The 24,575-nt window shown below is 36.9% G+C and overlaps 1 protein-coding gene across 6 annotated transcripts in view; it reads right to left on the bottom strand.

Moving 5' to 3' along the window:
* The window catches only part of LOC149573126 (putative ion channel POLLUX-like 2), a 412,830-nt gene that overhangs the window by 148,371 nt on the left and 239,884 nt on the right, over nucleotides 1-24,575 (bottom strand). For all 6 annotated transcript variants that reach the window (XR_016360040.1, XR_016360041.1, XR_016360038.1 and 3 more), the window contains 2 exons: nucleotides 8,708-8,784; nucleotides 8,505-8,582 (listed from right to left, as the gene is read on the bottom strand). Coding sequence is in view for 2 of the 6 variants with exons in the window: in XM_089814304.1 (XP_089670430.1) it covers nucleotides 8,505-8,582; nucleotides 8,708-8,784 (155 nt within the window). In the remaining 4 variants the exon portion in view is untranslated. The remainder of the gene's footprint in view (nucleotides 1-8,504; nucleotides 8,583-8,707; nucleotides 8,785-24,575) is intronic.

The raw sequence follows: 24,575 nt of genomic DNA, 5'->3' as shown, positions 1-24,575 counted from the left end.
ACCACTGTAATGTTTCAATCCTTGTACTTGAATATGTGAGCTTCGGATACCAATTTCTTTGCTGTCAATTGAATAGGCAATGTGTATGATAGCAGAAGGAAACAAATGAAGGCCTGGAAGGAACCGTATAGTGTTTAAGGAAAGGTCGTACAGTGAGGATGAAGAAAGGTTGTATGGAGGAGACAACTTAAATGTTGTACGGTGGGAGAAAAGTGATGTATGATGACCAAATTGCCGACCGTACAGAGTCCAACGCCGACGTAGTGACAAGTTGTTTGTACGGTGATGGAAGTAGTGGGGCCGTACGATGGAACAGAGGGTCGTATGGCGGGAGTCTAACTTGGTCATACAGTGTAGGAAGAAAATGGCTGTACGACGTGGCAAGGATGACTGTATGTGACGAAGAATACTAGGGCCATACAGTAGGCTTACGTGGCGAGCAGATGGATGCCTAAAGGGGGTTGTACTATGGATGTATGAGATTGGAGTGTATGGAAGGGGCGTAACGAACAGTGTGACAACAGAGAGTAGATAAACAAGAGATTAAAATTACCTAATACAAATACCAGAGAGTTAATCAAATTAAACAAAGTGATTCCATTCGCAATATGATGGTGATCCGACTTGCCAAATCCGAGTGAAGTGTTACAGGCGACGGAATAGGGTGAGGGTTGAATCCCACCAAAACCGGACAAAACCAAATAGGGAAGGTCTTTCACTTCTGAAATGGCGAACAACAGAGGACAACAAGAATTCACAATACAGAAAAGATAATCCCAATTGCATACCTACTACTACCTACAAGCCGTGCTTAAATACCCGTCGGAAAAACTTTTCGAGGCTATACAAAGATAGCCAACAGGCAAACTACCTATATAAATAATTAAAAATGGGTCTGAGATATATTAAACCAATCGGCCCAATACAAAGGTTTAAATAATTATATTTATTTTATGACGGGGATATTACAGACACAATTCGACTAAAACCACCTTGTCTTCTGAATACCTTGGAATGAGTATCTGAATTGGCTAATGGTCAAAAAGCATTCGACACAGTGCCACGTAATAAATTATGGGATAGAATGGAAGAGTTGGAAGTTCCTAAAGAACTTAGGTCAACGGTTTACAGATTATATGAGCAGGTCAAAGCTAAAATCAAAATGACAAAAGGGCTATCAGAAGATTTAGACAGCAACATCAGGGTTAAGCAAGGGTGTCCTCTATCTCCAACATTATTTGGGCTCTATATTGACAAGTTAGAAGAGTGGATAAACAAGACCAATGGTGAGGGGGTGCAGCTGGCCCACTTTGTGATAAGATTGCTCTTATATGCAGATGATCTCATAATTCTTGCTAGAACAGCTAAAGGTTTGAAAGAGCACTTGACAGCACTAGAAATTTTTTGTCATGAAGTAGGAATGCAAGTTAACACTAGAAAAACCAAAATTATGATCTTCTCGCTGAAGAAGAATAGGGGCATACAAGACGAGTTTCTGTTTGAAAATAGCCCACTTGAGATTGTGGAAGAGTACAAATACTTGGGCATCGATTTTCATAACAAATTCAATTGGGATACTTGCAGATCAAAAAGGATCCAAGGGGGTTGGAAGGCTTTATACTCTTTACAAAACAAGTGCAGGAACGTAGAATTATGGGATTGGACGACCATGAAAACTCTTTTTGGTTTGCTGGTCACTCCGGTTATTCTATACGGATGTGAAGTGTGGGGAGGTAGTATGTCCGAATAGAAATGGTGGCAAGTAGAAAGAATTCAAAAACACTTCATCACATGCAATCTTAAAGTCAAGACCACAGTTCCGTATGAGATCCTTTTGGCGAAGGTGGGTTTCTTTCCATTAGAAGCCATTGCTTTGGTCCGAATGATAAGCTATTTAAAGAAAACCCAAGGTCTGGAAACACATCGTTGCCCAAATTGATCATAGAAGAAAAACTTGCGAGGCAGAAAAGCACATGGATGAAGCAAAATGACAAATGGATGCGAAAATGGGATATCAACATCCAAACTTGCTCGGATAACATTACAGAAATAAAGAAGTTTGTCAATGAAAAATTCCGCAATATTCTGTGGACAAGACACATAGGGCGGAAAAAATCTTATTACATTAAAGAATTTAATCCCAATTCTAGTCATGATGAAAAGCCCTATATAAGAGCACCTATTAACTGGAAAGCAAAAATGTTGATGGCACAACTTAGAACTAGTTCACATCAGCTGCGATGTGAAATTGGTCGGTGGGCAGATAGAACATGTTTATTTTGTAATATGGGAACAGTTGAGACAGAGTAGCACTTTGTCAAGGAGTGCCTGGCTTACAATGACATCAGATCTAGTTATACAAAATAACTGCAGAACAAGGACTTCAACTATTGATTCGAGGAAGATCAAGTGAAGAGAGCAGTAGATTTGATTACCAAACTTCAGAGAAGGAGAGACAAGTTAACCAAAACTTTACAACTCACTAGTTCCGCTCCTAACTCGGGAGGGTGATTGCATGGGTCCCATAGACTACTTTAGTCTCGTGGACGTCATTAAAATCTATCATATCATATCAAGGCCAATTAACTTATCGTAACCAGCAACTTTGATTGTCATTCGCTATGATTGCACAGGTTACAATTCTCGATAAATAGCAATTTTAATACACTTGAAGAAATCAACTGCAAGTAATTCCGACGAAATAGGTATAGGAATTAGAATGTTGGTGCCACACGAACGAAATTAAGTTCGGACAACAATTATAATGGTAGGATTTGCATTTAATACCATGATCAACGGCTATTTGAACTTTCCATTGTCTTGCACATCAAAACTTAAATTCCCAGAAGCTCTATTACTTAACTTGGAGTAAAGTCATATTACCAAAAATCACTTTAAAAAAACATGACTTTAAGTTCTATGGGGGAGAAAGAGAAACTTAGCTTTTCTACAAACAAACTTTCCTTCTATTCAGAATTGCAGCATGGGGAGTAATCCTTTATTAGCTTATGCACTTCATTCTAACACTTTCCGCCTAAAGATTTTAACACTATGTTTCCTTTATATCGGGGTCACATTCCCAATTCTAACTTCTTCGCAAGCATCTTTCAAGCATCTTCGAAGAATACTTGTACTTTAAAGTTGCTTGTGTTTCTATACCCAAAACCTTTGGATAAGTAAGCTTTCTCATTTCCTTGGGATGGAAAACCCCTTTTTTGGCAACATTTCTCGAACTAGAGTACAACTAACGACACTTTACCCTTGACTTCAATCTGATGGCCTCAAAACTAGGTTTCGAGCATGCCTTACTGATGAAAAGCTTGCAATAACATTGTGCCTTTATTGCTTGTATGTAAAGCCTTGGATATCTTCACAAATCACTGTGGCCTAGAAGTAGAACAAAATAATACCCTTGCTTCCATTAATGTGCAGCAAAGAGTTCATAGATCGCTCTTTTCCTTTTGAAAGTAGAATCTACCTCTGCAACATGAATGAGCTTCTTCCTAACTTGATCTGCAGCTTCGTGGGTCTTTCCATTATGCCATAATCGCATACACAGCTTCTAGATTACTTTCCTAGCTTCCTCTCCCGGATACGCACTTGATTAAGCTCACCAATTAGGAAAACAAGCTCGATTGCTCAAAACTCATAGGAGAAAGGATGTTGAGGCAAGATAATAGATTGTGAAACACAAATAACTTACTTCTCATCGAGAAGATGCTACATAACATCCCAACCATGCCTAGATCACCTAGACGTTGCGCGCATCGAAAAAACAAGAAACCCACTTAGAATGATTAGGTAAAGGTAATGCAAAGGGGGACCTGGAAAACAAAGAAAGTAAAGCACTCGGGAAAGATGAGAAGTAACCTAAAAGACACTTAGACATTGCACCTGGACACAAACTCACTTTCATGTTAATGACTTAAGTTTTACAATGGCCAGACTAAAACTTCGCAACACAATTCTACTTTTATAAAATATTCACTCTCCAATTGAGATAATATTTCCTCCCCAACGATTGTAGAGCATAGAAGATGAAACTTTGTACCTCTTTTCTTATTACTAATGCTCGTCTTTTCATTCCTTTTTATTCTATGAAATATGCTCTATCGCTTCATAGTGATGGTACATTCTTATAGAAAAGAAGACCGTCTAAACTAGATGACTAAGGGGCCTGTACGATGTTATAATTACATAATCTATATTTGTAGACTTGTTTTTTTGTTTCAATATTCCTTGTTGAGCACTGTAATGGCCACTTGAATTCTTGTTTATCTATCACCTCCACAAACTTATACTAGTCGCCGATGTATAATATTTCTAACTCTTGTCTAATTCACTTTACAGCCGCTACACCTCTTATTTTTTTCTAAGACCACAAAGTTCTTTTTCGATGTGCCACCTCCACTATCCTTTCCTTAATCATTGACTATCGACATTCCTTTCTTAATTGCAGTTAGCTTCCTTCTTATTTCCTGGAAGATATCTATCGAATCTCCTGTTACGTTTCCTTGGTCTGCAAATCTATTATTTTGTTGCTTTAATAGTTTCTTTGATAGAACTATGTCCAAACAATTAATTCTAGGATGATGGTATGGAATAGTCTAACTCCTTTTTAAGGTCTTAAGAATGATAAAAGCTATATTCTCCCCTTTGAGAAATTACCGATGCTCTCTATATATTCGCGCTGAGGTGATAATTTACATTGGTAGTAGGTGTGTCTATTGATTCCTCCTAAACTAATTGTATTAGGGCACTAAACATATCTAATCATCTTACTTTTAATACCAAGTATTTGTTTTATCAGGAGATATCAACTTAGTTTATGAATAATCAAGACTAACTATAAATATACCAATAGTTGTCTTGATTGAATCATATGCAACTATGTTTATAGATTCTTATTATTCATTTAATTAATCAATCTTTATAATTTATAATTTATTTATTGATATATTATATTGAATTATATAGTTCATTTAAATTATTTATTCACATTACCTTTTAAAATTGTATTAATTACTTTATAATCATATAATATAGATGATATGATTATATTGATCAATCTATATTATATGTTACTAATCTTCTTATTATATATATATATATATAGATGTATAATAATGAATTCTATTATTAATTAAGTTTTAACTAAATCTTATAAATATGGGGACATGACACGTAACTTGTCTCATAGAGAGAGAAACCGAAGGTAAAAGGTGTCGTCCAGGCCGAAGGAGCATCTTTCAAGTGTGCTATTTGAGATAGCCAACTGATTTCTAAGAAATTACTATCCACCTAGGAAAGGATCTATTGTGGTGGCAGGAAGGCCCTAGACTCTCAGGTTGTCTTCACGGACACATCTTACCCACACGGGTCAAAGAGCCATAACCTTTGTTGATGCAAGGATAAAGTTCTAGTCTCATACTGAAGCAAGGGCCAAAGAATATGACCCCTAAATAGGTGCACAAAGAAGAGATCTCAAACTTTGCACTCTTTTAAAAAAAGTGGAGGTCTCTAGGCCATTCAAGACCATCACCTTGGTCTTGCTCGAGTTGACTATCTGTTTTCCTAAGATGTAGAAAGAAGTGAGCCCATCAAGAAGTCTCTATAAACCCTCTAGAGATGAGGCCAAGATGACCACATTATCAGCAAAGAGCATGATATAGATTAACACCTAGTGCAAGAAATAAACATCACTTAGAAGTGAATGTGCTTGAAGAAATGCCCCAAGCTCATTAATGTAAAGCCCAAAAAAGGTAGGAAACCCCTGCTTCAACCCAATGGTGCTCTAAATAAAATCTAGCACTCCATGAGGGGTCTTAATTCAACAAACCGCCATCTTATAGAATCTCATCATGGAAATCAAGAGTTTCTTAGAAATACCAATCTCACGAAGTCTCTAGAAGAAAGCCATCCTAAGAATAGAATCAAAAGTACTGTAGAAATCCACAATGCAGCAATAAACCTTCGAGTGACTATGGGCTTCCTCAATAAAAACCTTGAGGGTCAAAACATGGTCCATGGTCTAATAATCCAACAAAAAAAAAACTTGACCTCTAGGCCAAATATGTTGTCAATCCAACTCCTAAGATATTATAGTATTCAAATGCAAGATTTGCAAGGGTAATTTTAAAATGACTAAACTATTCCTAGCACAATTGCTGCCCCAAGCTCACCCTTGATAGTTGTCAGTCCAATTTGCTAATGATGTATGCATATGATTACTTTGATGCTTACAATAGGAAAATAATGTTTTTGACTCGAACTGACCGAATTCATACACTTAACAATATGATCAGAATGAAAACAGTTTGCTTCCTAGATATTACTAACACGTTTATATTCTAAATTCTTCCAATCAGCAAAAGTCATGCACACAAAAAACTTTAGTCTTAAGATTAATAGCGAATTGCTTAATGATCACCAATTATCAATAAAATAACCAAAACACTAATATCGTTGAAGTATTACAACTCGAAGTACCTTCCTCTACTAATGAGAGTTTCGAATAATGGTGTTTCCTTGCAATATTAGATGCCTAGAAATGGTTGTGGTGAAGTCGTTCTTTGCCTATCTGACAACAAATGGAGTGCACTCGACCCAACTATAGGATTCATTGCCTATGAAAATGGATTTTGCGACTTCTAGCAGCAGCAATCACATGCACAGATACCTTTGTCCAATGGCATTGTTAGGCATTCAAGTATTCTCTCAATGATGCCACGAGACTTCTCAAACAATCATCAATTTTTTGTACACCCTGATGTCACTATCCAACTTGTGAGAACAAGATTGATATCTTTGTTTGACTTCCACTCTCTAATCTTCAACTTAACACCCGTCCTTCTAATCGATATGCTTGTATCCATCATACAAGAGGATTCTTCACAAAACTTATTCCAAACTGTCATTAATACAACAAGTGAACTCTGATACAAGTTCACTCATGAAGACTGGGATCGTGTCCAATCTTGTGCTCAGAGGTTTGCATCTCCGAGACTTAAATTCATAGACTGTCAGTAGTGTGTTTTAGAAACTTTGTTCTCCATCTTTGCATATCCCCAAAACCAGAATATTCTCCTTCAAGCACTAGTCCTCTACATAGATTCTAGGTATTACATGATCTTGGCATGCACATCTTAGCTAGGAAGTGTTACAAACTTGCACCTACTGCGGAGAAGTTGATGTCAGATACATACCAAATGGGTAGCATGTCATAGGAACAACCACGATACCATTAGTTTGTTCTTTGAACTCCAAAATAGGCATGAAATATTGAGTTGGTAATATTGAATCCAAAGTTAAGGTCCCATTTTAAATTGATGGCACTAACATTTGGCCCACACCATCCTTGCTAATGACACTTTAGCCCATGGGGATTTGGCATACGCTAAGTGCTATGCTGGTTAATGAATTGTAGCTTCGATTGGATTATTCCTATTGATGAAATCAAATGCATAAGTGGCCTATAGACCTTGAGCATTTGATCTCTATCCTTCTTATGTATTCTATTGTGATTATTGATTATTATACATGATTAAATAGTATGATCACAATCATGTGTATATATATATACACACACAGACACACATAATTGTAATTGAGATAACTATTATTCATCATACTTATAATATTAATCATGCTGTTAATATCATTTATATTAAGCATGTTGTTAATATCATTGCTATAAATTATGCTGTTAATACAATTACATTGTTGATAATAATGCAAAAATTGATAATGAGCATCAATATAATTGCTGATGATAATATAGCTTTATTATCATATAATATTTTGTGCTATCAAAGATAGCACACTATATTATTGATGCCATATTTATTAGACTTGTATTAATATGAACTGATTATTAGTATCAAAATGTGAATTGATATGAGTATCGATTAAGCATGATAATTATTGGTATTACATTGTGATCAGGCATGCCTTTGAAGAGTCATGTCACTACATGGACTATGTCCACGCAGGGACATGCCTCTTCATAGATATGCCCCTCTCTTGAGATATATATCATCGATTATTATGAATTGGAAAAAAAATTCAGGAAAAAAATAGAAGGAATCAAGAATTTTCACAAAAGCTGGCCTGAATGATTTTACTACTAAAAGTTATGAATTGGAAAGAAATAAGCAACCGACTGAGTATTGATTAATCCTGAATTGAAAACGATTTCTGCTACTATAATTCTGTCTATCCAAATATATATATATATATATATATATCTATGCATGTGCCATTTATTCTATTTCAATGAAGTTTTTGCAGTCGGATTGCAATTGTCTTTTGTTCTCTAGGTACAAATACTTAAGGGTTTTATTAATGTTCTTAAATAGCTCTTTTCAGTGACTTTTCTCTGAAGGCTTTACAAACATTTTAATACTCATATAGATTAAGTTGGCTCATAAGATAAAGAAAAAGCATAGCCAAAGCACCAAAATTACCAAAAGAGGATAATGCAACCAGCTCTTGGCATTTCATACCTTATCTGTTTCTTCAAGAAGAAGACTATCACTCGGGTGAAAATACATTTTGCCTCGGTAAAGTCCACATACAACAGCCTGCATTCATAATGCATTAAAATGAAATATGACACCATGTTTCTTACATCCATCCATCATGAAGTAGTAATCATATAATGTACTCTTTTATTTGTCATTCTATATCATCATAAAACCATTAATACCTCTGGAAACGCACGTCTTACTTTCTCATAAGACAGGCCAGCAAGACTAGGATAGTTGTATAGATTAAAAACATGCCCTGTAAGAAAATCACAGTTAATGTAAAAAGCAAATGTGAGTTCTACCAGTCAGAATCTAATTTCATACAGACAAAACAATTCAATGCTCATTAAAAATACCATTATTCTATTTATTCAAAAATGATGAACTCAGATCTTGAATAGTTTGATTCTTATTGCTTTGTAGTTTGACATTAAGCACCGACAAGATTATGGGAAGACTTGTTACAATTCAGAGCTTTTCACTAATCTGCATTAAAAGTGAATTAAATATCTTCTTTGGCTTATGCCAGGTGCATGGAATTTTTATAAAATTTATGATAGAATATTGACAACATGCACGGCTACTCATAGGCCAAAGAAGCAATAAGGCAACCTTAACAATTTTACATTTACATTTCTACACTGAAAGTTAGATGTGACATAAGAAAGATGTGTCTAGGACTCCACACTTCTTTCCTTGCTGGGTTTTTGATAAATTTTGGAAATATCTGATAGTTTCTTTTTAATCTTTTCCAACATACATACCCTTTTTCCTAACTTGACTTTTCTCAATTTCTGAAATGCAAATAAATAGTTTCTTTTAATACCTCAATAGCATAGGATCAATAATGTAGGATTCTGAACTGTTTTCCTTGATTGATTGCTAAAATTTTTTCAAAAAATCTAGTATTTTCTTTTTACTCCTCTTCATAACAATTACCTTTTTGGTATCTCTTATGACTTTCCTCATTTTTCTGGATTTCAAATTAACACATTAAAAAAATTAATCTATTTTCCAAGACACAGTGAATCGTGCACTATTTGAAATATCAATAATTGCCAACATCTTTTGAGAAAATACTCATTTCTTATACACATGTTGTCTATGGGTTGCATGAATCTCTTCCTCATGACAGACTCATGAATAAGATATTCCTATTTAAATACGTTTTTAATAGGTGAACTAAAATTATCCTTATGAGGTGGGTGACCCATTTAAAGCAGTTATTGAAACACTTTGTTAGTGAGATTGCCATCAAGGTTCAAAACCTCGTTGAACCATTGCATTCCCAGGCCTTTTGCCTAAACCGGGTTGTCGTGTTTGCAGGTCTGAATTTGTGGATTGTGTGGCAGCTTAGAAGGCTTCTGTTTACCAATGAAAAAGACCTTATGAGGTGTACACCAGATTTTGATACAATAACCAAGGGAATCTATTCCATTAAATTCACCCAGAAATTGTATACGTCCTTATCCATTAGGATACACTACACCCACATTTCCACTCTGTAAAAATCCCATTTCAAATGTTCACTGAAATTGTGTATTTAGGCTCAAGCTTATTCTGTCAAACGGTTGGTGGGCTTTCTAAATTTCATTGAGTTGATCTGTATGCTTGCTCACATTTACAGTGATTTATGCATTGAAATATACAGCAGATGCGCATTCAACACAATTGAATAAAAAATCAATAAATAATAGAGAAATTCCCAGACATTGCATTCTTATTCAAAGGGAAACTTAGTTCAGAAAACAGAGGCAAGAATTAATTTCCAACCTGTTTAAATTGATGTAATTACTACATACAGGTGGTAGTAAAAATTGAGAGCAAGAAAACATTTACATCACAAATATTATCCCATTCAGCACAGTGATACTGATGGCTCCTCTTTAATTACCAATTCTCAATTCAACATCACAAACATGCAGAGATTATCACCCAATCTGGAGACTATAGTCACTAGTGTCTATCTCTGTAATATCCACCTTCAGAATAGGATTTAATAATTATTATTATAAGACTTAAATAGTAAATATTATAAAAATGAATAAATAAATTAACTAAATAGGTAATTTAATAATGTAACAACATTACAACGTAAATAGTAATAACAATAATAATTAAAGTAAGAATATGATATGTAACTAATATAATAAATGGTAGTAACAAAACGAATATTACCATTAATCTAATATAAGGATACTGTATTAATGTATAACATTATGTTACATATCTTCATTTATCAACAAGCTACATATGAAATGATATATAAACGTATAAGAATGTATATATATTACTTTGACAAATACAATGATATGCTATACCTGATATGTACAAGTCAAATTATATAAAACCTTAGATAAGAGGATGAGATCACGGATATTTCTCGCATATAGAGTAATTGATATAAAATAATATCATATACGTAGTAATATGGAAGTGTTGTCCTGCATTTTGTCACCACAAAATGTAGGTAACAGTACGAAACTTTTTCAAATTAGTTTCACATTTCTCTTAGTTCATTATTTACTTGGCTAGTATTGATCAACTAATCGGTACCAATTGATATAATGAATCTTTTTATTGAAGGCCTTTGTCAAGTCTTTTTCGTTTTGCTTTATGTCAAGCCTTTGCTTGATTTTTGAAGCCTTTATCATTCGTTCTTTGTTTTTGAATTTGTGTTTGCTTGTTTTTAATCCTTTGGTTTTGCCTATGTCATGCCTTTCATTTTTCTCTTCAATTCGGTCTAACCTAGAGGTCAATTGGACTTGTCAATCAAGAGATATGTCCATTTTAGTGCTTCAAAAGTGGACCTTTCGGGTGCAATAGCACGAATTAAAAATATGATGTTATATTTTCAATTTGCCTTTCACTTTTTGAAAAATATAATTTATATTCACTTTTTGCTATGTTTTTAAGTTACTTTTACTTTAAATTTTTAACTTAAAGTGACTATAGTGCACTTTATGTTATAATTTTAAGTTGAGTTACTTTTTAATTTTTCACTTAAAATAACTATATAACTATATAGTTTCATTTTAATTTTTGGTTTAAAAAAATTAAATGTTTATTTAAATGTTAGTTTAAAATGATGCTTATATATTATATTTAATAATATGATAAATAAATATTGTTTATGACCTATTTTGTAACATCTTTATAATTTTAAGTGAATCAAATGACTTAAAGGGTTCATAAGTGGACATTTTATATGCAATAACATGTACAATCTATCAAAAGTGGACTTTTTACATGTCACTGCATATAAAGTTTGCTTTAATGGACCTTTTTGATGCTATGGCATGAAAAGTGAAGTTTTTATGTCTAAATATCTAAAAGAAGAATTGCATTTTAAAATATGCTTCCTCCTCCAAAAGGTCTGATTTTACCTATAACCATATTTTAAAATGTGTATACAACCAAAAAAGGTCCAATTTTAACTTGTTGCATATTTTAATGTAATGTTCTATACCAGCTATGGGCTTTTCTTTAATCAATGTACCAATTCCGAAAATGAGGTCATACGATCTATAGGTGCAGGACAAAATTCAAACAGAAACCAAATAATGTGGTACGGATGTTAGAAGAAGGTTGTACGGTCTGGAATGAGTGTCTATACGGTAGGTGGAGGATGCACAGAGGGCCATACAGTAATGCAGGATGGCGTACGATTAGAGTTGGAGGCCGTACAGTAGGATGGTCATACACCATGTGCAAGATGTCGTACGGGAGGTCAAGTAATCCGTACAGTGATACTAGCAACTAGTCATACGGTGTCTAAGACAATCCATACAATGGCGTGGAGCAAGGTGATGGACTTGGCATACGGTGTACAGTCTGTACAGGGTGTGGTACAGCACAGGAAAGTTGTACGGTGACTTAGATAAGCCGTATGGATGGATGGAAGGGTGAGGGAAGACAGTACAGAGGGATGCATGGGTGCAGCACGGAAACACACTGTTGCACGAACTCAAAATATAGAATATTGTTAAATCAATGGTAATCACTGTAGATTTCAAACACCAAATAATTCCCGTACAAGTATGAAGAATATTCACCAATTGATAAGTATTTGCAAATAATGAGAGCACTCCAATTTGCCGGATACAGACCAGTTGAACACCGATGGAATAGGATGAGCGTTGAATCCCACTAAAACCATGCAAGCCAAATAGGGAAGATCTTTCACTTCCAAAATGGTGAACAATCCTGAACTCCAACAAGAATCCGCAATACAAAGAAATAAAATCCAAAAGCATACCTATAGACTACCTACAAGCCATGCTTAAAAACCCGTCGGGAAAAGCTTTCCGAGGGTGTACGAAGTTAGCCGATGGCAACACAAACTACTAAAACAAAAATAAAAATGGGTCCGAGATAAAATAAATCAATCGGCCCGTTACAAAGATTAAAGTACTATTTATTTTATAACGAGAACATTACAGTCCTCCCGTCCCAAAATTTGCTTGTCCTCAAGCAAGTGCAATGCGGGGTGCTGGAGGATGTGCTTGCCTTCCCACATTGCGTTGTCCAATAGTAGGTGTTTCCAACCTACCAAGTATTCCCTCACAGTGCAGTTTTGTAGGGCTTTTTATGCACTTCGAGAATCTCTGCTGGTTCCAGAATGAGCTTCCCTTCCTCATTGAGTGGCGGAAGGTCAGTAGTGACCGTGACATTTTCCCCTATAGCCTTCTACAAACAAGAAATATGGAAGACATTATGAATGCCGCTACCCTTCGGATGTTCCAGTTCGTATGCTACCTCACCAATGCGACGGATCATGCAATAGCAACCATAAAAGCGTGGCTTCAATTTCTCCTTTCCTGTTCCCTTTAATGAAGACTGTCGGTATGGGTGAAGCTGGAGATAGACCAGATCCCCCACTTCAAAACTCCTCTCTATCCGGTGTCTGCTGTACACCTTCTATCAATTTTGTGTCTGCTGCAAGTTCTCTTTCAAGCTCCTCAATATGTCCTGTCCCTCCTGAAGCCAATCCTTCACCCTTGGAGCGCGACTATCACCCAGAACTGTGTCGATGAAGGAGAGGGGTTCGTGCCCATACAGAGCTTTGAATGGCGCCATCCCGATAGACATGTGATACATGGTATTGTAGCAGTACTCCCCAAAATGAATCCATTTTACCCACACTCGTTCTTGTGCCGAGACGTAGTTCCGAAGGTAGCCTTCGAGCAATTTGTTCACAATCTCAGTTTGGCCATCTGTCTACGGGTGGTAACTCGTGCTCGGTGATAATTTTGTCCCTACCATCCGAAATAATTCCGTACAGAAAATACTGACGAATTGTCCATCTCGATCACTAACGATGTTTCAGGGTAACCTGTGCAAGTGAAAGACTTCTCTGAAAAATAGATTGGCAACTTGTGCAGCCTAAAGGTCCAAGGGGATGGCGAAGAAGTGTGCATACTTTGTCAATCTGTCAACCATCACGAAGATACAGTCCTTTCCATTCACCTTGGGAAGACCTGTTATGAAGTCCATTGATATACTTTCCCACTTATGTTCGAGAATTGGCAAAGGCTATAATAGCTCGGTAGGAAGAGTGTGTTCAGACTTGTTATGTTGGCAAACCGTACATTCTCTTACATGCTGCAACACGTCCCCTTTCAGTCCCTTCCATGAAAATCTCTCCTGAATACTTCTGTAAGTTTTAAGGAAGCCGAGCTGTCCAGCCAGAGGTGAGTCATGCACTTCCTTCAGGATCTTCTGCTTCAGTTTGGATTTCGGCACCAGGGATATCCGATCTTTATAGTAGATGATATCATCCACCACTCTGTGCCTATCATCGTGAATGTGACCACCCATTATCTCGCGGGTAAATGTATTCTTGCAATATTCTACTACCAGTTGTACCTTCCAATCAGCTGAGATTTGGTCTAGTGAGCAAATGGTGGGTTTTCTGGACAAGGCATCTGCAACAACATTGTTCTTCCCTTTTACATATTCAATGTCGAAATCAAAAGACTGAACTTTTCTTACCCACTTTTGTTGTCATTCGTCCAAGTCTTGCTGCTCCAGGAAATATCTCAGATTGTAGTGATCCGTATAGATGACAAACTTGCACCTACCAGATACTGCCAGAACTTGGTTAGTGCATGTACGATGGCCAACATTTCTTTGCCCTAAATGAAATACAGGCGTTCTGCCGGTGTAAGCTTCCTGCTCTCATAGGCGATGGGATGTCTATCTTGCATCAGAATAGCTCCAATGCCCTCCCCGGACGTGTCGCATTCTAAAATGAACGGTTGGGTGAAGTCAGGTAATGGAAGGACCGGGCAAGTGCTCATGGCCTCTTTTAGCTTATCAAAGGTGAGTTGTGCCTCTTCATTCCACTGAAAAGCCCCCTTCTTCGTCAAATCCATTAAAGGTGCGCTGAGATGAGAAAATCCTTTAACAAATCTCCTGTAGTAACTGCACAGTCCGAAGAATCCTCGCAAATCCGTGAGTGATTGTGGCGGAGGCCAATCAAGGATATCCTGAATCTTCTCCTGATGCACTTGAACCCCGTACTTACTGACAACATGCCCCAAGTACAATATCTCTATCATACCAAACTCACATTTGGATTGCTTGCCGAATAGGGACTGTTCCTTCATGATACTCAGAACTTCATTTAGATGCTTCAGGTCCTCCTCCCATGTCCTGCTATAAATAAGATCATCATACAATACAAATAGATATGCAACTATTTGTTGAAGATGGGTTTCATGGATGATTGAAATGTAGCAAGTGCGTTGGTCAATTTGAACAGCATGACTAGGAGCTCATAATGTCCATAGTGGCAACGAAAAGCTGTTTTCTCCACATCTTCTTCCCTCATTCAGATCTGATGGTATTCGGAACGGAGCTCTATTTTTGAAAAATAGACCGCGCCATGTAGTTCATCCAGCAACTCATCTATCCTTGGGATGGGATACCTATTCTTTATTGTCCTTTGTTTAACGCGCGATAGTCCACACACATGCGCATCATTTCGTCCTTCTTTTGACCAACACCACGGATGACGTGAACAGGCTAGAACTGAGGCAGATCCATCCTTTCTGAAGAAATCCTTGAATCGTTTGTTCGATCTCATCCTTGAATTTCTTGGGGTGGTGGTATGGTGTGGTTATCATTGGTTTTGCCCCTAATTCCAACACGATTGTGTGTTCAAACCCTCGATGAGGTGGTATGCCAAGAGGAATATCCATAAAAACTTTTTCATGCCTACTTAAAATATCCTAAAGTTCATCATCTTGTGGAGGTGTTCGATGCCCCTTCATAGGTTCAGCCAAGATAAAACAATGCGCAGCCCACACAACGTCATTGTGCAGCAAGATTGCCTCCATCCGATGCATGGAAACTTCCTTCGGACCTTCATTTGCCATTCCTCGAAGGACAACCTTCTTTACGTCAACCACAAAAGTGATGTCCATTCGCTTGAAACTCTGAGTGTACTCATCAAGTGTCTCCATCCATAGTATGCCCAAAATGACTTCCATGTCAGCGAGGTCCACTATGAAAAAGTCCTCCGTCACCATGTGATTCGCCATTGTGATGCTCAGCTAAAGAGCAAGGTGCGTGCAGGGCAAGAAAGTCCCTCCGACTACCTTGACCTAAAAACCTACATGTGCTTCTGCAGGGAGACTTCTTCGCTTTACCAAGGATGAGTTTATGAAATTCAAAGTAGCTCCGCTATCCAACATCACTGTAACCCTTTGTCCTTGAAGGGTACCTTGTACATGGAAAACTGTGCACCTCGGACTGCCGGCCAATGCAATGGATCCTCCATGCTATACCAAGGCGCCAATCCTCTACGTACAGTTTAAACTGGCCATGTTGATGTCCTTGTTAGCTTGGTTATCTTCCACCAACATTTCTTCTTGTTCGTGTTCATCCTCATCATCAGACACTACCTCGATGTAATGGATCTTCCCTTCCCGAAGCATCGGTAGCTAGGCTCCCAAGGCCCCTTGCAATTGAAACACAACTTCTTGCTTCGAAGTTCCTGTTGGGTGGCTTCATCCAGCGACAGCTTCTTGGGTGGAGGTTTGTCCCACGAAAATGTCGACAGTTTCGGATGTGACTTCGAGAGGATGAGGTTGATGCCGAAGACGATGCCATACTTCGTGCCTTACTGATTGCTTCCGACCAGGTAGACAGATTGAATCCCTTCACCCAACCCTTCAAATGTTCTGCCAATCTGTCCATAAAGAGCACGACCCGCCTTCTTTCGGAGATGTATGTGACCAACATAAAAAGTCTCTAAAATTCCGCAATGAACTAATCTATCGATCCAATTTTTCTCAGTTGCGCCAGATCTTTGAAATTGAGCTCAGGATCTTTTCCATCAAATCGTTCTATTAATCTCTCCATAAATTCCGCATAGGTCTTTATTTGATCATGTCCTAATGTGATGGTGTCGTGGTGCCACCATTCGTGCACAACTCCCAACAAGTGCAACGCGGCAAATTTAATAGCTTCTTCTTCTAGCATAGGATTCAGCTGGAAGTAGGTACCGGCTTTCATCACCCCTGCTTGTGCTGAAATGGAACCTGATCCGTCAAATGGAGACAGATTCACCTTACTCAATTTTCTCCTGAGATCATCGTTAAAGTATCCTACTTTGTTTTCGCCTCCCGAGTATCTCATTCTCAAATCTACGTAATCTTTGTAGGAAATTTCTTCTTCAAGGTTCACATTCCTCTAGTCCTCTCTTATCTCTTTGAAAGTTGGTAATCTCTCTCTGTGATGTGCTTCTGTCTGTGGTGGGAAGGTCGGCATGGAAGGTCAAGAGTGTGCTCTTTGAGGTTGTGCTTTACCCGATACTGAAATTGTGCTATGACCATTTTGTTCTCTAGATATTTTGTTCTCCGCCAACTTCTTGAGAGTTTCTTCCATAAGTTGCTACGTATCAGTGATCTGTGCCTGATTCCAGGCAAGTTCCCTCAAAAGTGCTACAAGTTCGGTGCCTGTCGGTTCCCATTCGTCAGCCATTCGATCAATCGAATGTGTCCTTATCCTCTTCTAGTTATAAACTCTCATTCACCGTCCACAGGTTGGCAAGATCAAAGAGCTTTGATACCACTGAAATGTTTCGTACCAGCTATGGGCTTCTTTTTATCGATTTACCAGTTCCTGAAATGAGGCCATACGGTCTGTAGGTGCAGGGAAAAATTCAAACGGAAATCAGATAATGTGGTACAGATGCCAGAAGAAGGCCATACGGTTTGAAATGAGTATCTGTACGTTGGGTGGAGGATGTACAGAGGGCCGTATACTAATGCAGGATGGCGTACGGTTAGAGCTGGAAGCCGTATAGCAGGATGGCCGTACACCATGTGCAAGATGCTGTACAGGGAGGTCAGGTAATCCGTACGGTGTCTCAATAACAACTAGCCATACAGTTTCTAAGACAATCCGTACGGTGGTGTGGAGCAAGGTGGACTTGGCTTATGGTATATAGTCCGTACGAGGTGTGGTACAACACAAGAAAGTTGTACGTTGACTTAGATAAGCCGTATGGATGGATGGAAGGGTGAGGGAAGATAGTACAGAGGGATGCATGGGTGCAGCGTGGAAACACACTATTGCAGGAACTCAAAATACAAAATATTGTTAAATCAATGGTAATCACTATAGATTTCGAACACCAAATAATTCCCGTACAAGTATGAAGAATATTCACCAGTTGATAAGTATTTGCAAATAATGAGAACACTCCAATTTGCCAGATACAAACCAGTTGAACACCGACGAAATAGGGTGAGGGTTGAATCCCACCGAAACCGTACAAGCCAAATAGAGAAGATCTTTCACTTCCGAAATGGCGAACAATCCCAAACTCCAACAGAAATCCGCAATACAGAGAAATAAAATCCAAAAGCACACCTACAGACTACCTACAAGCTGTGCTTAAATACTCGTCGGGAAAAGCTTTCCGAGGGTGTACAAAGTTAGCCGACGATGACACAAAGTACTAAAACAAAAATAAAAACGGGTCTGAGATAAAATAAACCAATCGGCCCGTTACAAAGATTAAAGTATTATTTATTTTATAATGGGAACATTACATTTAAAACATGCTATGCACCCAAAAAGGTCCGATTTTAATCAAAAGCGTGTTTTAAAATGTGTTGTGCCTTCCAAAAATTCTGATTTTGAAAGAATCCATGCATTTGCTCTCCAAGAACCCGATTTTGCTCATTGTGAGAGATTTAGTTGGTGGATTTGCATGAAATCTTCTCCATTGAAGGCATTTTTACTTGGCAATGAGGTTTTTTGCATCAAGAATGGATCTAACATGCTGAAAATTGTTTTTGGGGCTCAATCCTAAGGCACATTTTTGAAGAAAACTCCAAATACCTCCATTTTTTATCAACGTTTTTGCATGAGGTTGAATCGATTTGGTCCTATTTGATGATTACATTGCATATTAGTTAACATTTTGGTGCTTAAACACCAAATCCGTTTACTCATGCTCCTTTGTGAAACATGTTTTTCACCAAAAATGTCCCATGAGTTTCAATATGCAAAATGTTGGATCTTGGAGTGTTTTTAGGACACGTTTTGGCATCTTCTAACAAGAACCAATTGTTTTCTGCCCTCTCCCATTCGAATTTGCAAAGTTGGAAAAAGTTTTACCATTTTTGGAGAATTTTTCAATATTGGAGCGTCTTTTTCCTTCATTTTTTGCACTTAATCTTCATGTAAGTGGACTTCTTCTTTCTTGCATTTTAATCTGTGCTTATCTTGCTGATTTTAAGCACATAATTGCTTGATGATTACCACTTGTTAAAATTTATGCCATGGAAAGTGCATTTTTTCTTTAAATATGAAGTTTTTATTTATTTTCTTGTTTTTGGTTCTTTCCCAAGTCCCAATTTCAAATTTGAATTTTGAAGTGCATTGCATCTTGGCATGTTTGAGTTATTTTTCAAAAGTACATTGTTTCTTTTGTGTTTTGTGTTTTGTGCTTACTTGTCAGTTTTCTCCATTTGGAGAAATTACAAGTTCTTTCCCAAGAACTTGTTTTTGCTTCATTACATGCGAAAGCATCATCATATTCCACATTCCGTTCCATGTCACAACACTTCATCTCTCACTCAACGAAATGTGATTACATGTTTTTCATCCCATTTGCATGCAATCCCATTTTCCACTTCCATTTTCACCCATCTCACTTTTCGCTTCCATTCGCACGACACGATTACACAAAATTTCTTATGTGTAATTGCATAAAAAAGGTCTGATTTTGATTAAAAGTCACATTTTGAAAAGTCAAAAAAATGTTATTTTCACCTCCCATGTACTTTGACTTCTCCTTTCACCAAAAGTTACTATAAAACTCATTATCTCACTTCCATTTTCCATTTCCATTCCTCCATATGCATTCATGCCTCCGTGAGCAAATACATGTTTCTGAATCTTTCCATGCTTTGCGCCTCATTCCATCACCTGCACTTACATGTAAAGCTTATCCTCCACCCACATTCGCATTCCATCTCACTTTCCATTCCTCATTACATGTTGCATTTATATGTAATCCATTTTCCGTGCAATGACATCTTGAAAGCCCAAGTCACTTTTTGAAAATCAACAATCTCCATTTGCACGCATTCCCATGCGCCAAGCACTTTATGTCAAAAAAAAAAGTTAAAAGTGCTGATGGAAAGTTGTTCCGAGTGTACATTCGGACATCGTCAAGAAGGTTTTCAAAGTGTCAGAGACTCCAGTTTGTGCTAATCTACAAAGGAGAATTCACGACAACTTGAACGAAAAAAGTTTGATCACATCAAGTTTTCAAATGACAATAGACAATTCATCAAAGTCAGAGGTTATCAAAAGACGCAACACCATGATTATCAAGGTGAATGCAGCAGTACAAAGTACAGGAACTTCCGATCCTATGATCATCCGGGATTGCATCGTCAAGTACAAGGTCCTTCGGATTATTTCAACTCTCTTCCATCTTCTTCTATTTCTTTCATGTTTGTAATTGAAGAGGATGTATTACATGAAAATGTATAACTACATGTAATGTAAGTTGCATGTGTAGTTACATGTAACCCTATATTTTCTCTTTTAGTTAAACTTGGTCAAAGTTTATTGAGTTGCTCCCACTTTTTCCTCTACCTTTTTCTCAACTCCTATGCCTATATAAAGGATTACCCCCTCATTGTAAAAATCATCTTTTGTTGTATGCAAGAAAGCTCTGCCACATTTGTGCAAGCATAACTTTGATTTTGTAGTATAAAGTTGGGAGAAAAGTGAATGAAAGAAGCAATTGGATTCGAAGCTTTGACTAGAAGCAATTGTGATAGAAAAAATTAGAAGTTTTGACTGTAATTTGTGCCTATTGTCTTGATTCATGTTATTATTGTGTGTTTAATAAAAGAGCATAGTGATTTAAGAAGCAATCAAAGCTGAAGCTTTGACTGGGAGTGGTTGTGGAAATATATAGCTAGAAGCTTTGTCTATAACTTATACTTCTCTCTTAATTCGCAAAATAGTTAAGTTTTTCTTACTTTAAGGAGTCTTTGTGCCCTAATTGAAAAAAATTTCCATATAGAAGTACGACCGGTCTTAGAGCCAAACTGTACATTTTTAGCTCGCCTTTGAGTTAGTGAAGCTTTATCGGTATCACTATTTTTAGCTCTTGATAGAAGTGTAGTTAGAGATTTACCCTACCCATTACTCGCTCCACGAGTAAATGGATTCTTTCTTGAAAGTTAAAAAGAAAGGATATTAGTAGCACCTTTTTTACAAAATCTCTCGACTTCTTGCTTACCTTGAGTTGATCCAAAGAACGATGAGAAGGGGGAGCCTTCCCTTTAAGCTAAGAGAGACTCTGTCTCGCACGTTGTGGTTGGTCATCCTATTTTGCAACTGGATTTTTATCCAAAATTGTCGGTTGCAAAATATCCACTCAACAGTTTTTTGGCGACTCTGCTGAGGATAGGATGCACATTTGAGAGCCTCATGCTTTCATTTGAAGCATACCCATGTCTTTTTTCATTGTAATATTATTCATTGTAATTGTTTCATGCATTTACCAAGGACATGTAAATGGCCCAAGGTCCTTGGGGAAATGCTTTTGTACAGTTGAATCTAGCTCCACCTCTACATGATCTTCCTGATGGCTCACGAAAGAATTTTCCCAAGCGTTTTGGTGATGATGAGCAACATACTGATGAGCATATTGCTGTTTTCTACATTGCATGTCGTGTTCATGCTATTGAATACAAGGACATGTCTGTTAGGTTGTTCGTGGAAACTCTACAAGGTGTGGTTGTTGATTGGTTTTACCATTTACCACCACATACTATCACAAATTGGGCTACTCTCATGGCCAAGTTTGAAGAAAGCTTCAAGCCTCCTGAAGATGCCCATGCATTATTGGCTCAACTTGCTCAGCTAAAGAAGTTATGTCATGTGCCTATGCACAAATTTGTTGCTCATTTCAACAAATTGACACGAAGAATTCCAGTTGTTGCTCAACCTACAGCTACCAATCTAAAATGTTTCTTTGTCAATGCTCAAATTCTTGAAGTCTGTTTTCTATTAAGGAGAGAAACCCCGACTACTATTGCAGTTGCACAGGTATTGACGATTGAAACTGAAGATGATCTTATTCTTGCTGGGAAGATAAAAATTGTAGCAAGTGGATTTGAAGAAAGTTATTATTCTTCTAATTCATTTTCTTCCAGTATAAAGGCGGATCTTGCGGTGCAGAGGTTAGCAAATGAGATTTTTGCCCTCAAAAAGCGAATTGCTCAAGGCATGTTCTTTGTTCCTCATGGAGATGTACCAAGGAAGCCTCTTCCAACTATTCCTGATAGTTCTCTTGTTGGGAATCAACAAAAGTCAGCTTAACCATCTAAGAAGCTTGCAATTGAAGCATCATTAGCAAAGACAACAGTGACGCACCTTGTATCTAAAGCTTTCTTGCATTCACTTTTTATTATGTTTTTAAGTTACTTTAACTTTAAATTTTTAACTTAAAGTGACTATAGTGCACTATGTTATAATTTTAAGTTGAGTTATTTTTTAATTTTTCACTTAAAGTAACTATATAACTATATAGTTTCATTTTAATTTTTTATTAAAAAAAATTAAATGTTTATTTAAATGTTACTTTAAAATGATGTTTATATATTATATTTCATAATATGATAAATAAATCTTGTCTATGACCTATTTTGTAACATTTTTATAGTTTAAGTGAATTAAATAACTTAAAGTCTTCATAAGTATACATTTTATATGCAATAACATGTAAAATCTATCAAAAGTGGACTTTTTACATGTCACTGCATTTAAAGTTTGCTTTGGTAGACCTTTTTGATGTCATTACATCAAAAGTTCATCATAAGTGGACCTTTTTGATGCTACGGCATGAAAAGGGAAGTTTTTATGTCTAAACATCTAAAAGGAGAATTGCATTTTAAAATATGCTTCCTCCTCCAAAAGGTCTGATTTTACCTATAACCATATTTTAAAATGTGTATACAACCCAAAAAGGTCCGATTTTAACTTGTTGCATATTTGAAAACATGCTACGCACCCAGAAAGGTCTGATTTTGATCAAAAGCATGTTTTAAAATGTGTTGTGCCTTCCAAAAAGTCCGATTTTGAAAGAATGCATGCATTTGCTCTCCAAGAACCCAATTTTGCTCATTGTGAGAGATTTACTTGGTGGATTTGCATGAAATCTTCTCCATTGAAGGCGTTTTTACTTGGCAACATACCAATATATCTGAATTGTAGAGAGTTATATATATTTTTGAGCATTATAGTAATCGAATCATTTCTTTGGATAAGTCAGCACTCGATCACTACAATATCTACAAGGGTCTAACAAGAAAAGATTTATTCCAATTTATATACACAACTTGTTACTCTAGTAAGTCTTGACATATCAATATTTATTTCAAAACAGTTTTGAATTGAATAAAAATCTCTAGACCAAGGAGATGGTAGCATTTTGTTCAATATTCTGATGAATTGTACAAGGGACATTACATACAATGGAATTGTGAACAAGAAGCATCTTAAGTGAAAAGAGTCTTCATGAAGCCATGTGTTAGAAAGTGATTTATTTAAAAGAATTTGATGGAATCTTCTAATTGAATATTGTGTTGATGAAGCTACCTTAATGAAAGGTGTATTGGTGAAGCTAATTTGCATTATAAGCTTCATGGACCAAATAGGAAATCCAATTGTTCATTGCTTTTAATTAATTCTTGGTGAGGGTTTTTTGACTGCGTTTGCTGAGTTCAATCCATTGCTGAAGTATAATGGATTCAGTCTGAGTTGTAGTGTCTGAAGTTTAGTGACTTCTCTACTTTATTTCCTGTGGCTGAGAAGTGATATGATTACTGAGGTAAAAAGTGGAATTTGTATCTGAATTTCTGATATTGTTGTGGTGTCTTCCATTACTGTTTTCCACTGTTGCTTAGAAGCCATCGTTGCGACTGGATTATATCTGATTTGAGACATCTTGGTGATTTATTTGGTGAAAATTGCTAGAGTCTCATATTGTGTTCACTGTGATTAGAGAAATGTCTATTTGTTGCAGAATTGCATCAATTTATTCTTCTTGGCATTCAATATTGGCAACCCCACCTAATTCTGGTTTAGCGTTGCAAACTGGCCGTTTTTACTCAGGCCTGTGGCTGCAATTTTTCCTGCCAACACACAAGTACTCATTGCCCCAAATGACCTGCTGTTGTAACACCGCTCCTGGCATTCATATTCTCTGAGGGAATTTGTGCCAAAATTGGCATCTCCTCGTATCATTTGCTGGGACATGGATGTCTAGTTTTGCCATTAAAAATTCAACGCCACTAATGGGTACTAACTACAGCCACCAATGCACATTGTATATGCTCTTTTTGAGCAGCTGCCTGGGAGTTTAGAGCAGACTTGGTGACATAAAAACATTCTTATTGCTGCCAGCCGAGCTTGGATTTAATCAGGCTCTTATACATTCCTTGCAACTCTTATTTGTAATAGTTTGTGAAAATTCCAAATTCCAAATAAATTCAGTTT

Source organism: Cupressus sempervirens, chromosome 2 (assembly GCF_028749045.1).
Source record: "Cupressus sempervirens isolate cs-2001-9-10 chromosome 2, ASM2874904v1, whole genome shotgun sequence".
NCBI classification, from domain to species: Eukaryota; Viridiplantae; Streptophyta; class Pinopsida; order Cupressales; family Cupressaceae; genus Cupressus; species Cupressus sempervirens.
Note: the sequence above shows the minus strand (reverse complement) of the source record. Positions and strands in the feature narration are given on the sequence as shown.